The sequence below is a fragment of the Rousettus aegyptiacus genome, unplaced genomic scaffold, assembly GCF_014176215.1.
Source record: "Rousettus aegyptiacus isolate mRouAeg1 unplaced genomic scaffold, mRouAeg1.p scaffold_m13_p_15, whole genome shotgun sequence".
Classification (NCBI taxonomy): Eukaryota; Metazoa; Chordata; class Mammalia; order Chiroptera; family Pteropodidae; genus Rousettus; species Rousettus aegyptiacus.
Window position 1 is genome coordinate 29256988 of NW_023416290.1, and position 19745 is coordinate 29276732.

At 39.8% G+C, this 19745-nt stretch overlaps 1 protein-coding gene across 2 annotated transcripts; it reads right to left on the reverse strand.

The window, feature by feature from the left end:
- Nucleotides 1-348: 348 nt before the first annotated feature.
- On the reverse strand, nt 349-16360 carry TP53INP1 (tumor protein p53 inducible nuclear protein 1). 2 transcript variants are annotated; one of them, XM_016129878.2, is made up of 5 exons: nt 16197-16360; nt 9896-10146; nt 8997-9357; nt 6216-6253; nt 4990-5124 (listed from the first exon to the last, which is right to left on the reverse strand). In XM_016129878.2, the coding sequence occupies exons 2-4, from the start codon at nt 10005-10007 to the stop codon at nt 6232-6234; spliced, it is 495 nt and encodes a 164-aa protein (XP_015985364.2). In that variant the 5' UTR covers nt 10008-10146; nt 16197-16360; the 3' UTR covers nt 4990-5124; nt 6216-6231. The 2 variants fall into 2 exon arrangements, with proteins under 2 accessions (XP_015985363.2, XP_015985364.2); XM_016129877.2 differs by lacking the exon at nt 6216-6253 and having other exon boundaries at nt 349-5124.
- Nucleotides 16361-19745: the final 3385 nt, after the last annotated feature.

Consider the following 19745-nt stretch of genomic DNA (forward strand, 5'->3'; position numbering starts at 1 on the left):
TACTGCCCTAAAATGTTTTTAAAGATTGTGTCTGCATTTCTCTGGGAAAAGAGCCTTTGAGAATTCACCAATTTAACTTTAAAAAGGCTAAGAACCAGTATATTAATAATTTAAATTATTACTGGTTCTTAGCCTTTTTTCAATGAGGTATTGGCTAGGAGTTACTCTCAAATTCACATTCACTTAAATGGTTATTTTAATGTACTCATTTTACACAAGTTTTTAAAAACGTATTTAAAGTGCATATTAAACACATCTTTTGGACAAAACTAAACAGCAGGTATTTTAAGACGCACCTAGTTTTAAGACTGATGACTCTAAAGAAAAAATAAGAGAATCTGACAAATGTGAGGTTAAAGGACATTTTATTTACTGACAGATTAAAAACCATAACTCTAAGCAGTGCAAAATGCACCACTGAACCCAATTACAAAGAACTGGTGTAAATACACAATGTTTAAGCAATGCTACACTTATTTTTGGCAAAGTGCTGTATTGTTTAGTCTGTGTATAAAACTGGCCAGCTATGAACTAATCAGTATAAAAAGTTCTATAAAAACAAACAAAAAAATTAGACAGTGGCTCAAGAAAAGAAGCTGCCATTTATGCATAGAATGATATACAGTATATAACCTAATCAAATGTCCCTTTTTAGTTTTCAAGTTGCTGGGAAAAATGTGTGTCCAGAAACACATCAAGAAGGCACACAGTACAATCTTCAATACTCTTCAGTCTCTATAACTGACACCCTGCCCTTGAAAAGCAAATGTGTTCACAATTTTACTTGAGGAAAAACCAAAGCCACTTTTTTCTTTAAATAACACACAAATTATTGATTAAAGTTCCAAGCTTCTGAAGGAAAATACAACCAAAAAGCAAACAAAATCACTTATACACATCAAACCTAGAAACATACACATCTAACCTCCCCAAGTGCTGGTTTGGTTTTTAGAAGTCCACCTAGAAAACAAATACTAAAACTTCAGGCAAATACAGAGCAAAACTGGGCATTTAACAATTACACAATTTAAAAAAAGTGTTATAAGGAAAATTCTCAACAATATACAACTTTATCCAGTTAAGCTGCCTTCCTATGAATAGTAACTTCTCCCCCATAAAGGGTACTGTTGCAAACAGAAAAAGATACCTTCATCTGAATGCTTTCCAGTACCTCTTTTCCTACCCCACACCACTGTATTGGTGTCAAATTTCAAGTGAAATTGGTACATGGCAAGGCGGACACCAATGCATTATGCTGGTTTTCTACATAAAGCATTTTAAATAAAATTTTAAGCATTAAAATAAGTAGATAAGGAAGTCATTTACAATGCATTGACATGGCTGATGGTAATAAAACCATCCATGATAGTATGTATGGGCCTTATAAAATAAAAAGATAATTTTAAGGTAACATTATAAACATGCTAGTATCTCCAGGACAAGGAGTGGTCTCTTAACTGATTCTAAAAACAAAAACTAATACTTGGAAACTCTTAAACTTTCTCCATTAATCTATTTAAATTTAAATATCTACTAGTAGGAGTCCTTCACTTTCTTTTTTTGTTTCCAACTCAGAGAAAATGAGGTTAAGATTTTCTTCTTTGCTCTTTTAAGAGGATATAAAGACAATATATTTTCTTAAACAGGAAGGGAAATAGCAAAGACAGATTTGACAAAGATATAAAGATTACAAACCAGTGTACTACACAAATTTGAGAAGTAAAAACAATAGGCAATGCTGAACGGCCCTCTTGGGTTTTAAGTACACTGTCTTCTCACTAGAATCAAAGTACTGCTATAACAGAGAAGGTATGTAAACAGGGACAGTTTGCGTGGGAACTAGACAAATGAACAGAAAATTAATATAAAAAAAGCTCTCTGGAATAGGAAGTTAAAAATCCAATCACTTTGCACTTTCTGTAAAAATATCTCCCAAACCACCATATAAATGTATTGCCACAAAAGATAAAATAATGGATTGTTAATCTTCAACTTACAGTGCAGTACATAATTCAATTAGTTGAGGAAGAAAAATAAGCATAAACATTATAAAATGTTTTATTAACAAAAATACAAACTTTGAGAAACATGGTGCATTATAAAAACTAAGAAACTCATTCATGAGCACTGCTTGTGTGCACCACATATTCCAGACATTTTCCAAGTAACATTCTATATTATCAGTTTAGAAACAATCGGAGCACTAAATTCAGAGGGGTTATTTCTCACTGCCTGAATTTTTAAGGATATGCACTAAGCACATTGTAAACCACTAATATTTGTAACAGCAAAAGTAATAATTAACTTAGAATAAATTGCATTTTGGCTGTGTTTCAAAGAATACTTAACAGGTCAATATAATTCTGTGTTACTACAGGTCTTAGACATAGTAGATGCCTAATAAACATCTAATGTCCAAGAACTTCAAATGAACTATGCAACCACTTTTTTCAATTCTTGCATGTGCCAAGTAAGACAGAAACCACAGTATGATATCACAGTGTAGTAGCCCTTACCCTGAAAAAAGCATCCCAAAAACTGAAAATCATTTGTCTTCCAGGAACAAGACATAAAAAAGCTAAGTCTAGATAAGGAAAACAAAAAGGCGATAACTGATGTAGAGATGTAAATGTATTTAAGGTATCATGAAATCTGAAAAAAAATAGTACGAAAGGATCACTGCAGTTTTATATAGAAATCTGTTCATGCTGCCAAACAAATTCTCATGACTGAACTTTTGTAGCTCATGAGGTACTAACAACTTCCATGTAATATATGAAAAAAGAGACTCCTATGTATTCAGAGGCTTATCTCCAGAAAACACTTAGCTGGTCTATTTTCAAGTTACCAACATATGTCCCTATAATAGACGTGATGTAAAACATATACACCTTCATGAAAACTCTACCTTACCTCCCAACTCAGGTAAACACGAATAGTAACAAAATAACTTCTAGCTTAGTTTGACAAAACTTTACAGACTGGGCCCCTAATTAGAAGCAAATAAATAAAGGGGTAGTTGAAATGAAAGGGGAATAAGGAGAGAAGGGAGATCTAGACTCTTGATCTAAAGAGACATTTCCTGACACTTCATCAATGCCAGTGGAAGAACAACCTAATACCACCATCTAACTATGTTATCTGACCTCTTCTGACTCCAACATCCCAGTCTAATTAGAATACAGCACAGCTCTTCATTTAATAAAAGGTCTCTCATGGTTCCCTGCACCAAGCTGCTGCAGGGTTACTGAGAAATAGAATAATACTCCACACAACTACATGCTTCTTTTCTCTTGAAGCATTGTAGAGATGTGTACTTATTTAATTAGGGTTTCAGAGGAGACAGAAAAATAAGCTATTTGATTATGAAGGTGACGCTACTGCTGTCAGTATAATGTGCTTTGGATTGCAAATGTGCTTAAAATCTCAGAGAAATTGGTGAGAGTATGGATGGCTCAGCAAAACCCATCACAACTGCTAAAAAATAAAGTGACTGGCTAGAAGTTAAGAAACTAATATTTTTCTGTGTCGCATTAACTAGCCTGTGCATGCAGCGAATGCTGCACCCTGGCCCCATTAGCACCAACGCTGAAGAACAGCTGTGGCAGAAAAATTGCCATAGGCTGTACCTCCAACACTGGGTTCAGTGGAGAGAGGTCCTTGGAATTTCACGCAAGGTTCAGCTCTGGATAGACCCACTTCAAATCGGGATTCAGCCTTCACGACTGTTGCGGAAGGTGACTAAAACCGCTCCCCTGCTGGTGAAGGAAACAAAGGGCAAAGTGGTTACAGATTCTGCCTGAAACGGCTTAAAACAAAAAATGAAAACTCAAGGAAGCCGACCTGCCACTCTTCATGCAGATACCATGAAAAGGATTTCCCTTCATCTTTTGCTTGCCACTTGACAGGGCTGGCTCCAAGGCAGAGGATTTATTACTGCATCAGAAATACAAAGCCTGTCGCTTTTCCCTTGAGCAAATATACATATGAAGTCGCTCAAGTGCCTGAAAAAGTACTTCTGAATTTATAGCTGATGTGAGGTGGTGAGTGGGCAGAGCTGGCAGAAAAGAATCCAAACAACTTAAATAGTGGACTAATGGGTTAGTTATGGACATACATTTTTTTCAAATACAATTTCACAGGTCAAATTTAATCCCTCTACACAAGACAAGAGCTTTTGTGCCACAATACCTGTAATGTCTGTACCATGTCACATAGTCACGTCAGAATTACTGAATGCACCGTTCATTAACACTTAATGTACCTGAATTCCAAAATGAACTGCATGGCTAATCTGAGAATAAAAAAAAAAACCCATACGCACAGAAATATATCAAGTTTTCTTTCAACAGCCATAATTCCATTATATTCATGGCAACTATAACCTGTTAATGCTCATGTTAGTGTGTAAAAATGTATTCATTATCTAAAGAAAAGATTATCAAGTACTGGTCAATAAAGTGTATGGCTGACCCTGAGAATAAACTTCTGTTTACTCAAAAGATTAATACAAAATAAAACGAAACTGAAAGATGCCTATTCTCGTACTTGGGAAGAAACGTCTTTAAAATGCTAACTCATGTACATCTTAACAGATTTGAAGACATCCCCAAACATCAAACACTGTAAGTGTATTGATATGTTTCCAAAAATATTCTGAAAAAATTTACAAAAAAGTAAATGTTAAGAGCAAGGCATTATGTGATACACAGCATGTAAATCTGATTTTTCAACATAGTGTCTAAACACACTGATACAACTATGTGATTGGTCACCAATTGGCTGTAAAGAGACAGCATCTTCATCATCCAAACACACATATCTACACACATGTACACAAACCAAGAGAAACCAACCAACCGAACTTGAAATTCTTAGTAATTGTACTGACGTGGGCAGGGCTGGTGGACAGCCCAGCCATTGTGCTTGATTTGCCGAGAATGACAATCCCTGGTGAGATTTTGGCGACGAAGGCTATTTCTGTTCAGAGACTGTCTTTCACTATGTTCCTTTATCCATTGGGAAGGGTGAAAGCTCTTGGGTTGTTCCAGAAAAGTGGTGTGAGCAGCAACAGTTGCAACATAGCAGTGAATGTGCTGCCTAATTTCATTTTGAGGTTCCACTCTGAAACAGAAAAAAATGGGGATGTATTAAGGAACAGAGTATGTTATAAATGAAACTGAAAGTTAATTAGCAATTCAATTTGACATACTAATTTGTTTATAGTTTCTTAGTGTTTCATGGCTGACCATTTTGTAACCATAATGACTGATAATGGTAGAAAGAAGCCAACTTTCAACAGAAATATGCTATATAATCTACAGGTGGTTAATTAAGTCTACCATTTTTTTTAATGCTCTACACTTTGAGTAACTTTCAATTACAAAGCAAACACATTTATATACGGTTTTCTGAGGGCAAAACTAACATTTACTGAATATCTGCATTTGCCAACTGTTTTGCAAATATTATGTATTTTAATTCTTACTATATCTTAAAAGAAAGTTTTACTAATCAGAAAGCAAAGGTTCAGAGATGTTAAGGGCACAATTATTAGCTGACTCAACCAGGATTCTAACATAGGCCTTGCTCCAAAGACCATGGTTATGAATCAGGGTGAATACTGATGCACTGTGCCAGTAGCACCTTCACAAACATTTGCTGTCTATAAGCAAAATGGTCTAGGAAACAAGGTTTACTTTACATCTATATTCAATAGAATATGTATAACAAAATTCTATTCATTTAATAACACTTTTCTAGTAAGAAGCTACCTAATTATTACTTATATCACATCAAGACACATTTTGGAATTGCATTTGCATAGCAATGTTATAAAGATCCTTAAAGAATACATCATGTTAAAATATGGCTACAAACCATATGATTACTATGTTTTCTGTATTAAAAGTTAATCAAATAGGATAGGACTAAACTATATTAACACATTACATATAGAGTTTTAAGATTTTTAAGGGTTATTTTACACAGGAAGGGTGGTTTGATAGTTTGCCTATAATCACTAGGAAAAAACACTATTCTTTAAAAAAAATACTGTTTTTAAAATAGGAAAATTAAAGCAGGTCATATTAAGAAACTAATAAAGAGAAGTTAAAGTAAAAACAGTGGTTTTTAAAAGGTGGGCATTTGAGTCCTTAGCCTCCCTACTCAGACTGATAACACATATCACACGGTCTCGAAGGGAATATACTTACTCTGTGCCAGTGAGTCTTATAAGCAGCTTTTCCTGGCCCTACAAATGTTAAATGGTGAACTATTAAATCACTAGTAAAACTTAAAATGCTATTTAATTTTACCGTTAGGATGTGGTCAACTTCAACTGGTTTACTATGGGTCATTAAAGGCACATGTATTAAGATTATGATAGCACAGAAACTATCACAAACAATATTTAAGGCTAAAATGCAATAAAATGTACACTTTGAAGCTCATCTGTAATTTTGAAGCACCTTACTTTTTTTATGTGCTTTGTGATAATATCTCTAAGAATAGACAGGATAGAAACAATCTAATGTTTGAAAGACATGATTTATTCCCTGCTCAGAAAATGCAGGTATTTACTACATAGCCATCCTCCTAATCTGGATAACACCTAATTTCTAACATGATTGATTTGAGTGGGCCTTATTTATAAGAATTTCAAATCCAAAAATAAGGATGTTAAAAAAATTCTAGTTATTATAAAACTATAATTTGCAGTACTTTATGTTCAAAAAGAATTCAGATAAAGTTAAATGTGTTCTTTTGATACATTATATATGGAAAAGTATGCATTTAACTACCCTACATATCAAAACACATAACACGATACAAAAACAAATGAGATATAAAAAATGACATTCTCACTGCATCAAAACTGCAAACACATAACCAGATGTAGGACAAGGTTCTGCACTGGATGCTGGTTTGGACAAACTAGATGAAATATTCTGAGCTCCACTGAGGAAACCTGAGTATGGTTTCTATAGTAAATGAAGAGAAATTTTACTTAAAAAAAAAAAAAGGTGGATATCACTGCCTAAAAAAGTCAATTATAAAATTGTACATGCAGCTTGATTCCATTTAGATTAAAAATGGTGTTTTTATAGCTGTCATTCACATACACACATACAGAAAAACCCATCTGGAATGATATGCTTTATGGTCTTAAAGGGTATTCAGCTCTAGGTAGTAAGAATGTCACTTAAAACTTTTGCATATTTGTATTTTCTGATTTTCTGTAATGCATATGCACTGCTTCTATAAAAATGTTATTTACAAAGCTGCTGAATCTATGCATATATCACACACTTTACTGAAAAGAAAATACACAAATGCCAGTAAATTTAAAGTGGCTATTAATCACGCTAAATTCTTGAACAGAATTCCTCAGAGGTGAGATCAGAATCAGGAAGAATTTTTAAAACTGTAGAAAATGATTTGAATCAACGATAAAGCAATTAAATCAATATTACCTCCAAAACGCTGTGTTGTAAATTTTTGTTGAAATGCCTGAAACTCTGACCTCTTGATAAACTTATAGTGCTGAGTGAAGTGCCAGTTTACCTAACATTTCCCATCAAAGATCTTACCCAGTAGAAAGCCTGGGTAACTATATAAGCAAGTTATTTTTCTATGTGGTACAAGCGTATGTTTATCTTCATTCAAGATAATCTACAAATTGAGACTTCAGAGTGTAGCAAACTCTGATGATATGTTAACAAATTAATAAACTGCCTTAGCCTTCATTTATATTTGGCAAACAGAAATTAGTAGAAGATAAACACAATGGTTTAGTGAGTAGAGTCAGAGCCTAGACAAGCCAAAAAGAGGCTTGTCAGTACCAACCAAAGGAATGTTCTTTAACACTCCAAAGAACTGAATTCATCTGTATTCTTGACAGGTATTATGGGAATTAAGGCAGTGCCAGCATCTATGCATATATCACACACTTCACTGAAAAGAAAATACACCACAGGGAATCTTCCACTAATGTGCCTCATGTACCAGGCAGACTTTGAACTAATTAACATGGCCATGGGCTTTATTTAAGTGAGTGGGAGCAATCTTGAATACATTCCCTAGATAAAGGTCACAGAATGTCTCTAAATTTGATTTGGAACATATCAAACTTCACTGACCAGGCCCTTTCCCTGAACCTTTCCAGGCCCTCAACCCATTTGCCATTGAAATAGAGCCTTTCAGAACAATTGGGAGGCCAATATAACAACAAAACATATTTTGCATGTGAAATCTTTGTTCTGTAAGGCAGAAAACAACTTTCTGAGCAAAATGCTTTGGTGAAACTGCCATTTTACTTCATGCTTAAGATTTCTCAGGTTTTTCAAAGTTAAGTGCCATTTGATGCAGCCCAGCTAGGACTACTCGGAAAAAATTATGAGTTTTCTTTTAAAACGTACTATTCTTTTCAAATTTGATACCCTCAAATAATCCTATCTGTAAAGTGCCAGCTATATTCTAAGATACTTAGCAGAAATGCCAGTCTTTTCTTTCCATTCAGTAGAATATTATGAGATGGTTCTCCATTATGTAACTGGAGCGTGCTAAAATTTTTCACAGTCAGTGTCGTATATTTGAATGTCATTTGTTTCCTATAAAATCATCCTCTTCCCTTAAGTGTTTACCATTTGAAAATCACTCAGCTACCTGCTTTTAAAAGGTACTGCAAAATAATAATATATGTGCATTTATATACACATATATATATATGTACACAGAGAGATTAAATGTGGTTAAATGTTAACAAGTGCTTTGAAGACAGTAATAGAACATGTTAAGATACAGAACTTCTCTGAAAATCTAAAATGAACAAGTTTTTTATACCATCAACTACCTTGTATACACTTACTTTTATAAATCTCTTTAGCGAGATGACTTTTGCATCTTCCAAAAACTTAGCTTTGAATTATAGTAGAAATAAATAAAATGCAGCTCAATAGACTGCCTGTGGAGAGAGTAAAATACTTGTGACGTACCTGGGACTACTTGAGTTATGAAATTCTTCTGTCCCACAGCTGGCCTCGTTGAGACCAGTGCAGGAGTTATGTATGGCATAGACAGACATGCTGGGATGTTCGATGAGAAGGTTTTCCATAGGACTGGTTTCCACCTTGATAGTGGTTAATCCACCTGCAGTGAAACATGGGGGAGGGGTGATAAACCAGCTCTCCTCCATCGGACAGGATTCGAACTGGAGGAAGCAGGAATCACTTGTATCAGCCAAGCACTCAAGAGATGCAGGTAAACAGGAAAAGACAGAAGGATGCTTGGTAGAGGACCCTTCACTGATGTCTTCTTCTTCCTCGTCTTCTGCTGCTGACAAACCAGTGCAAGTGTCTAGATCAGAGTCCACGTGCGTTGTTGATGTCCCACAAGAGGATGAGTATCACATTGAGAGTACAGAAAAAGAAGAGACACTACTGTTAGCTAATGCTCACATTCCTCCCTTTATTTAGGTCAGAAACAAAACCATTTATATTCACTCATAATTATATAATAATTTCTGAGCATTGCGTGTGTGTGGTATATTACTGTAGGGAATAGATTACATTGGCTTTTTCAGGAATCATTTTCAGACTGTTCCCATTCTACTGAGTAAACATATAACAAGCCATATGGGTTACTGCTTATCTAGTATGAGGGTTGTCTAGATTTGATCAGGGAGTAAGTTGCAAAACTGAGAAGTCTGACGTCAATCATTTTCACTTACTGATCATCTGGCACAGGATGTTTCCTGCCATTTTTTTAAAGATAAATTCTTATTTATTTATTTTTAAGGCTGAAAAACTTTCAAAGTTACTGATTTACTTATGCAAAAATGAGATGCAAGAGTTTCCACTTTTGCTGTGATGTTTAATGGCAGAGAATACCTTACCTACGAAGTCAACAAGAATCCATTCATCATCTTCTTTCTCACTAAATTCTGGTTCTCGGTTGGAAGGAGCATTGACTTCACCCACAAATAGTTTATTCAGTCTCTGGAACATTGTTAAGGCAAGACTGAGACTTTGGCTGGATGTCTTTATAGTTGAGATTTCAAAACCCTGTCTTCAGTCAGCCTGATGGCACCGACAGGAGATTAAAGTGCACAAGGTGCTTATTCAACTTAGGGAGAAGTCATTATTCCTAAACAAACAAACAAACAAAACAGAAAATGTTTATTTCAAATCAGTACCTTAGATAATGTGTGTGTGGTTTTAAAAGTACACACACAAACACACCCTTAGAAGAATGCACATGCCTTAGCCTCCAGCTACGGCTGTTCTCTTTCTGTAAGAGGTGAACATAAGAAATGCAATATCTGTTATTTACAAAATATTATGAGTATTCAAACGCAACCTGCAAATATCTTAAAATGAAATAAAAGGGAAAAAGTTGGTTCTCTTTCACATCTGTGCTTTTATAATAAGGGATAAATTTGAATATTTCAAACTGAAATACCGCTTTTCTGTAAGTAGAGGAGCAAGAACTAGAGATTAAAAGACTTACTATATGATATTCAACTGCCCAGAAGCTGCCAAATGAACCCAGCAATAGTGCCCAGTGACCACCATTATGTTAGGCCATCATCTTTCTCTGGCTCATTTTCTCTTGTTTTCTGTACTTCTTGTATATGACTAAAAGCATACCTAATTGCATTTAAAATTTTTAAGTACAGCATACTTTGACCTTCAAAACAACTCCTACAGCTGGCATGGAGTAATGTACACTGCAGAAAACTAAGGTGGACAGTGGATAGAACTGAAAATAATCATTTACTGTGTAGTGGCCAGCAGCTGGTGCTATAGTCACTGTGTCTGGGTTCAATGCTGGCTCTCCTGCTTATGCCCTCTATGAATTAGAAAGTTAAACCACTTTAGCTGACAGTAGTTCCACCTCATGGAGTTCTGGTTAGTTCTATATGAGAAACTCCAGCCTTGTCTGATCTTATTCCAGAGTTCCAGATTTATATATCCATGTCACCCTGGTTACTGATGGGCATATCAAACCATCACATACCAAAGAGAACATTTAATTTTTCCTAATTGCTCACACATAGTCAGTGAGAAGCAGCAGCATCCAGCAGTTATTCAAGCCCTAAACTTAGCAGTTACCCTTGACTTCTTTTGAGCAATACCACCTCCTGTTGCTCCCCACCCAACCCCTCATCCAAATTATCAGCAAGTCCTGTTAACTCCAGCTGAACATGTGGGTCAAATCCACCTACTTCTCTCCATCACTCTCTTCCTAAAGCTAACCTAGTGTTTCTCCAGACCCTGCCGATCACTTCTTAGAGGTCTCCTTGATTCTGTTCTTGAGATAATGCAGGCAATCTACTTGGCAAGGCACTTGCACAAAGTTCGCAGTCAATGTCGACTATTGCATCAGGTGTAGTGCTAAGCTCAGGGGACACAGCAGTGAATGAGACCCTCCCATGGCAAGTGGAACAACCCAGTGTGATACATGTCATGGAAAGAGAAGTACTGGGTATTCCCCAGATCTACACAGGTAGAGGTCAGGGAAGGACTCCTACAATAAGTGACTTTAATCTTGAGTGGCTAAGAAGACCGAGACTGGAGGAAGGGGGGTGGGGTGGGGGGAGCACTGGAAACCTGCAGTTGAGTGAGAATGTGGCACTTTCAGTACGGCTCAAGATCAGATGGACAGCTGTGAGAATAGGCTAGGGCACGAAGCAGGAAGCCAGAAGTTAAGGGGAGAGAAAAGTTAAGGATGACCCAGGTTTATGGCCTGGCAAACTGGGAGGATGGAGAGACTGTTTAGTGGAAAAAGAATATTGAAGAAGGGTACAGGTTGGGCATTTTGGACAGGCCGAATTTGGGAAGTCTGCAAGCTGTATATCTATAGATGTTTATTAGGTGGCTGAACACAGGGCTTTGGAGTTCAAGGGCATGGTCTCTGCTGGGGACAGATTTGGGAGTTGTCAACATAAAGGGGATGATGATATAAACCATAAGAATAGAGGAGACCATCCAGGGATGATGAACCTTGCTAAAGACACTTCTTTTTCTCATGAGCATCAGTCTTGAAACTATAATTTCAGACTCTGACTTTCAAAATGATCATTTTTAGCTGTAAATATAGTTAGAATCTGTAGCTGATGTGAATCTTGGTTCAATTCTTTACGTGCAAATTGGACTGCTACAGTTGTGTGACATGCTACTATGACTGTGTAGTACTACAAATGTGGGTTCAAATCAATAATATCTGAACACTTTTGTGGTTACAATCTGTCATACTCAGCCATTAAATGTTAAAAATGGGTAAACAGGAAGTATCTCTTTTATAACCAGTATGCCTGAAACCCTCTGGAAAGCACCATGGCCAAATCCTGAAGGCTGGAGCTTTAGCATGAGAATTCAAATTTAGCTTTTATGTTGCATGTAAGAGAAAGTAGAAGAAAAGTGGGCTGTATAGTTTGCTTGACCTGCTGTTGTGTGACAGTTATATCCCAAAAGATGAACTATCATAAAGTCTGATTAAATAAATGCTTTGAACATATAAGCTAGAAGGGAGAAAAGAAGTTATTTTCAAAATCTTTTCTCCATTTCTCTTAAATTACGGAGGCAGATATAGGTCCCAAATACATTTCTATTTTCGGTACCAGCTGAGATTAATCCCAGTTGTCCAGAGCATAGGACTGGATGCAATCTCTGCACCAGCCAGAGATGGAGCTCAGAATGGTAGGGGGCCATTTTTCAGGGAACTCTTATGTGTCCTGAATGAGCATCTTGTTCCCCCAACTATATTGCCATATGAGGGTAAGTCACTGGGGCCCAGTCCAGATAAGTGGAAGCTACAAGGCAGAAAATATTGCTGGGGCCACTGAGGTTGGGCAGCTGCCTCCTCTAGCTACAGCTCCAAACCCACACAATGAGCCAGTTTATCCTGGAATATACACAACTCTGTCACAGGAAAGGTGTCTCCAGAGGAGCTTTCCATGGGGCAGCACAAGTCAATCTTCTTTTGGTTTCCTGTAGTCAGAAGCTGTTTCCATATGTCCCATGCCTCCTATAAAGACAACCAACCTTGGGTGCACAGTGTTCAGGAACCCAGCCAGACAAAAGAGGACCACATCCTCATCTTTCCCGAGTCACTGTTGGTATTTACATGATGCATCTGTTGAAGTGCCATGGGAAAGATGCAAAATGAGTCATCCTGCCAATGACCCAGGGACTGTCCCTACCCAGTCACTGCTTCTATTGACCTTAGCTCCAACCAAGGAATGGGAGGCTCTCCATGGGGCTGGTTCCATGGGGAGCTAAAAGGCAAAGCAGAAAAGACTGCTCCCCACCAATGACTCTAGGGCAATCATAAAACTAAAGTAAAAATTCCTAAGAGGACAAATTTACAAATACAACTATGGAATTTAGCAAAGAGGCAGAGGCAAAGAAGTCTAGGTGGGGTAGTGCTGCTGTACTTTGGTGCAACTGCAAGTTCTCAGTGGTAACCCACCTCAGCTGGGCAGTCTCAGTGGAGAAAAGCAACAAAGTGTCTGAGCCCAACCATTTCAAAAAGGCAGTTTCCATGGCATATCTCCTGGCTCAAAACCTCCACCCCTTCCTTAAAAAAATGTCTTTTTCATTATAAAATGAATGAAACCACATCATAGAAAGATTAGAAAATAAGAAAAATAGCTATTAGCTATTAGTCCATGTCTTGTTGCAACCATTATCACTATATTGTACATTTTCCTCTAGCTTTTTCTTCTATAAAGTTTCATCATTAGTTTAGTGAATGCAAAATTTTATATACTTTGTTATTTAACATTTTATCCTCAATGTTTTGCATTTAATTATTTGAGGAGAAACGCAGAGTGGAGTAAGGTGGATGAGAGCCGAGTAAGGTGGATGACTTGAATATTTATGGGGAAGAGCATTCTAGTTTGAGAATTTACAAAGGGAATTGCTAGTCGGGAAAAACTTGTTAATACAAATTACCTTCACATTTTTGAGACAGTACTAAACTAGAGGCAGCCTGGCTCTGGCATTACCTTGTTGTTCTTAAAATCTTGGCTCTGCTACTTGCAGCTTGTGTGAAACCTTAGGATATTCAGTAACTTCTTGGTGCCTCAGTTTTCTCACCCCTAAAATGGGATGGTAGTACCAACACTTAAGGATTAAGTGTATATCACAGAATAGTGCAGGGCAAGTATCAGCACCCAGTTAATATTAACCACAGTTCATTCCAAGCCAGTTGTTGACTAAGTCATGTAGCATCTTTGGGTCTGAATGTTGTTATCCGCAAAATGTTTATATATTAGAGCTACAATTTACTGAATACTTAGTGTATGGGATAAAGACTTCAGGTATTTATTTGTCCCACTGTACTAATGAGGAAACTGAGGCTCAGAAATTTTAAGACTTGCTCAAAAGTGAGCGAGCCACTCAGGGGTGGAGCAGGCATTAGAGCTTAAGTCTGACTTATTCCAAGTACCTTGCTTTTTCCTGAATATGATCTCTCAGGTTCCTTCCAGCCTCAATTCCTGCTCTATAAACTGCAGAGAACAGCGCTTTTCAGTTGGGTTTGGCTGCCAGTAGGCGGCTCCAAAAACATTAAAAAATAAAAAAATCCCACAACTTTGATGATGTAACTTTTATGTATACAGCTGTGGCTTCTTGACAGTTTTGAAATATCAGGTGGCTAAACGAACATATCTTCATTGAAAAGCGGCCTCAAAATAACCTTTCTCTTTATAGCTCACCCTCTTTTACTAGTTTAGAAAAATATGATTTGAGTAATTTAAAACTGTTTTTAAAATGAAAAACAAAAACAAAAACAAAAACAAAAAACATGCAAGAAAGTTGTCTTTGCTTGTTCTGCCTGGATGTTTAGCTAGCTACAAGAGGGTTATTCTCCCTGGGACCCTCAACTGTCGGCTCTGAGGCTGAGTGCCAGCAGACAAAGGCAGCAATAGGTGGTAATTTATAGCCTGTCAACTCTGAATTTTGAAAGTAGGGCCATTCCCAAGAGAAACATGAAGGAGCACTCACAGAAAAGAACAAATGATAGGATGAAAAAACAAGAGACCTTGGTCACAGAAATTAGTAAGGTTCTGGTTCCAGGCAAGGGCCTTTAAAAATTATGCTGCCAGTTCAGAATTATAGTGGCTGCGACTTAAAATCAAAAGCTTCCCAAGTGTTTTACACATCTACAATGAAAATGTATTTCAATTACCAAGTAAGTGATTTCTGGATCTTGGGGCGCACCTCATTATTACTTCTGTTCAATGACCCCATGGGTCACTTTTCCCCCCCTTCCCCAAAACTTTGTATTCAGAAAAGGCTGTTTTAGCAATGGTTGCCCAAATCCTGAGAAGTTACATTTGGAAAGGGGCTCTTCCTCAATCTACTCTAAATTGGAATTAACACAAAAGGTAATAAGCAGACATAAGTAGAAACAATAAAAACGAGGAACCCCCACGTGAAATTAATCTCCATTTTGAAAGAGAAAACACCATTTCCTTTTAATTGGCTATGTGGCCTTGAGTAAGCCTCGAGTTTCCTATTTATAAGGTAATAGGATAAAGCCCTCATCATAGTATATGCACATCGTAAGCGCCCAATCAGCGTGGTTAAGATGATTAGGATTTTAATTACGATGGGCAAGCAAAGTGCTCTTTTCACAGGTGCAACCTCAAATAGTGATGTGTAAGATCCAGCAGGGTCAAAGAACAAGCTACGGACAGGTGGACACTTAGGACACAGGCGCTAGTCACCGGGGTCCCTGGTGCCGCGGGCGCCGCAAGGCCTCCAGTGCGACCGTGCGCGACCCTGGCCCAGGAGGGCTTGCGGACCGGGCGAGGATCGCGGGGTCGCGGACTGGGACAGCCGTGTCCCCGGGCGGTGGCCAGGCGCCCCCGACCAACGGCCGACCGCCGGAGGAGGAGGAGGGGAAGGAGGAGGTCTCGCCGCGGCCAAAAAAACAGGCCACGTCGGGGGAGGAGGCAGAAACTAAACACTCAACCGCCGCCCGGCGCCGGAGCTCGGCCCGGCCCAGGTCCGCCCCCGGGCCCGCTGGGCCCGCTGAGGGGGTGCGCGGCCCGGCGGCAGCGCGGGAAGGATGCGGGGGGCAGCGGAGCGCACGGACGGCGGCCCGAGGGCAGGGCGCGCGGGTTGGGGCAGCGCCCCCGCGCCGGCCGGGACGAGCGGACGCGGCCCGGCCCCACCTGCACTTACGTGGGCCCGACCTGCGGCTTGGACTGCACGAAACAGCAGGCGCCTGGCGCGGCGGGCGGCGCGGGGCTGCTGAGGTAGCTGCGGCTCCCGGGACGGCGGGCGCGGGGCCGGGCCGGCCCTCCTGTTGCTGCGCCGCTGGCCGCCACCGCCGGCCGCCTCGCTGCCTTTGTTGTTGTGCAGCGCTCGGAACAGCTGATCGGCTGCTCCGCCCGCCCCGCCCCGGGGCCGCGCCAGGCCCGGCCCCACCAATCCGTGGCGCCGCGGGTCCGGGGCCGCCCTGCGAGAGGTTGTCACCAACGCACGTGACCTGGCGCCGACCCCGGCGACTCTCTCAAGTTAGAAACAAGCCCGGGCAACAAAAGTTGGTAGCTGAGGGGAGAAGAGTTGGGCGAGCTAAAGGAAGGAAGAGTAGGGTGTGGGGACCCTGGCACTGGGACGACTGGGCAACAGGAGAGGAGAGGCTGGGGAAATAGAAATGGGAACCCGCAGGAGTATGAGGAAGAACGCGAAGGGTTAGAGGAAGATCCCTGACCTCATCTGTCCCTTTGGCCAAGGGTTTGGGGGACTAAGGGACTCACTTTTTGTTGTGAGAGGAAAATTAAGGGCAATGGGGAGTGACAGAGCCTGAAAACCTCAACAAGCCCATTCAGGCCAGTGCAGGGGTAAAATCTATACGTGGCTGTCCCGCAGGTTCACTTCTTGGCTTTCTTGGAAAGAAAGTATGGGTTCCAGATTTAGAGGATGCTGGCCCACCAACACATCCTTTTTAAGAGAGGGAGCCAGGCCCGGCTTTGCTGTTGTAACTAACCCCGGAGCTGACTGAACTTGCCCACAGACTCAGGATTCAACCCACAGGAGGGCAAGTCGGACCAGGCCTAAAAGAAGAGAGGCCGGGAGCCTGGAGGGCCCTCTACTCCAGCAGACAGAAGAGAAGAACCCTGAAGGGAGAAGCTGCCTTTCCAGGCTCTGCATCTAAGCTCTCATGTGGCCTCTGTTCTATTGTTTACATCCATGCAATCTGTTCACCCACTTATTTATAGTGAGAAGAAAATGAGACTGGGCTTGAAAATGCTACCCAAACCCAAACTCTGTATGTATGCAGATGGATTAGCTGTGGCTGCTAAAGGCAAGGGAGTTGTTGATGCATATCTATTCTCATGTGGATCCTACTTGGACTGAGATGCAGTTCTCTGACACAGGGTGGAATATAGCAACCCTCAACAGGTATACATGGCAGTATCTGAAAGACTCTCACAAGAATCCTGTGGTCAGTTTGTTTCCAATAATACTGGTTTTAAAAGATGTAAGCCAAAGTATAGGGAATTGTCTGACACCCAGAAATAATAACCAAAAATATGGTGGCCATTTGACTTTTTTTCAGGAGGTAAACCAAGGCTATATCTTGTGGACTTATGACCATTAAAGGCAGAACGCGAAAGCACACAGACTCGTTATGGTTGAGAAAACAATGTGAGGTAGATGATGTTTCCAAAGGTGGTCACGACAGTATCTCCTTCATCATAAAATGGAGTCTATTTTTCTTCCCCTTGAACCTGAGCTGGTCCTGTCACTGCTTTGACCAATAGAATGTGGCAGAAATCATGTTCCGGGACTTCCAAGACCAGGCATTAAGCAAGCCTGTCAACTGCTTTGCACTCTGCTAAAACCCAGCTGCCACGTAAGAAGAGACTACCAGGCTTGAGGAAGCCCAGCCTAGCTATGTGCAAAGGCCACGTGGAAAGAATGAGATACTTGGCCAGCCTCTAGATATTCAGCCCATTTCAGCTGAGGTACAAGACATATGAGTGACACAACCTACCAGGAAATACCAACCCTAGCATGAAACAGAGATGAGCCATCCTCAGCCCTGCCAAAATTGCAGAATCTCAAGCAAATAAATGATTGTTGCTTTAAGGGACTAAATGTTGGGGTTGTTTTAAAAGCAGCAACAGGTAACTGAAACATAAAGCTAAGCAATGGAAAGGCCCATAGCACAAAGTGGATAAAAACATCTTTTGTTTTATCTTAGGAGTCATTTGCTTTCTGTTTACTCTCTTGCTGATTTATAATCTTCCCACCTGATGCTTGTTTATCCCAGTGGTGTATGAAGTGGGGGCAAGTGGGGGAAGTCTGCCCATACAAGGGAGGAGCATTTTATCACTAACATTGTTCCAAACTGTTGGAACCTGAAAATAATAAAAAAAACCAAACTGACTTTTAGTCAGTTTTATTGTTTTTAAAAGTCTCTATAGACAGACACACAGAAATTCACTGCTTATTGCCCCTCCCCCGGGGTAGGTCATTTCACTGAATTGCTTCTTAGTCTGCCACTGGTTTACGAACACACAAGCAGTGAGACTCAGGAGTGATGTCACCTCCACAGCAGAGAGCTGTTTAAACACAACCAAACTGTCAAATTACACAGCTGCAAACCAGCTTCTCATCTCTGTTGGTTGACAAAGACCCAGCCAGGTTTCCTGCTTGGGCAGACCCAGTGAACCCAACCATCCTTTAATTTGCAGGATAATTCTCAGTGGGTTGCTATAGTACCCACTTTCAGGCTGACCCCCTGCTGTGGGGGTGACCCTTTCCCCATGCACAATAAGTATCCAATAATTTAAAATTATATTAAAACCTATCCTTACAGCAGAGCAGAAAGTGAGTCACCCATAAATGAATATGGCCTAGATACATGATACAGGATGTCCCTCCATATACCACCCCAGTGCCAAGGAGCCATGAAGCTTGAAGAGATTCACTGTATGAGGCAGGCCCACCTGGTCCTGGGGAAATTGTGGCGTTATCTCAAGTGTATGAGCAAAAGTGTTTTATAGCTCCCACTACCAAAACTACCTCTTTACTCACACAGCCATTTCTGGGTCACTGCCCAGTAGTTTGCAGTTGCCAGAGTCAGCATCAGGTGGGATCTGAATCCCTCTATTATGGGGACAACTTGATTAGAATGTGTCTTTCTGCCTTTCTCAAAAGGGTGATGCAGACAATATGATTGTAGCTACTCACATAAACTACACACCGCCTAAATGGTCTGCCTAAGTAAGGAAAACTTATATGAACTCGGGTTATTCTATTTGCTGGAATTAACCACCCTAAGCATCCATTACATTTTGCAAGATTAATTATGTTCTTAAATGCCCAGGTTTCTTATGGCTTTGGCAAAGCCATACCTAAACATGTTGATAATCTGAGGCAGGTGAGTTTTTGATATCTGTTCTTTTGGGGCCTCTTCTCCTGCTTTACTCTTCTTTGGCAGGAATAATAATTTCTTTCCCTTTGTAGATCAGACAGAAAGAAGATATGAATAGCATGACCCTGTAAAGGTTGAATGTCATTCACTCATTCATTCAGTCCTGCTGTGTTCACAGTATCCATTCATTCATTTAATAATTATTTAATGAACATCTACTCTATGCCAGGCACCAGAGATATAGCAGTGAACAAAACAGACAAAGTCTCAGCCTTCAGGAAGCTTCCATCTGGTAGAAGAGGTATAATAAGCAAGAAAACATATAATGTAGAAAGTACTATGAA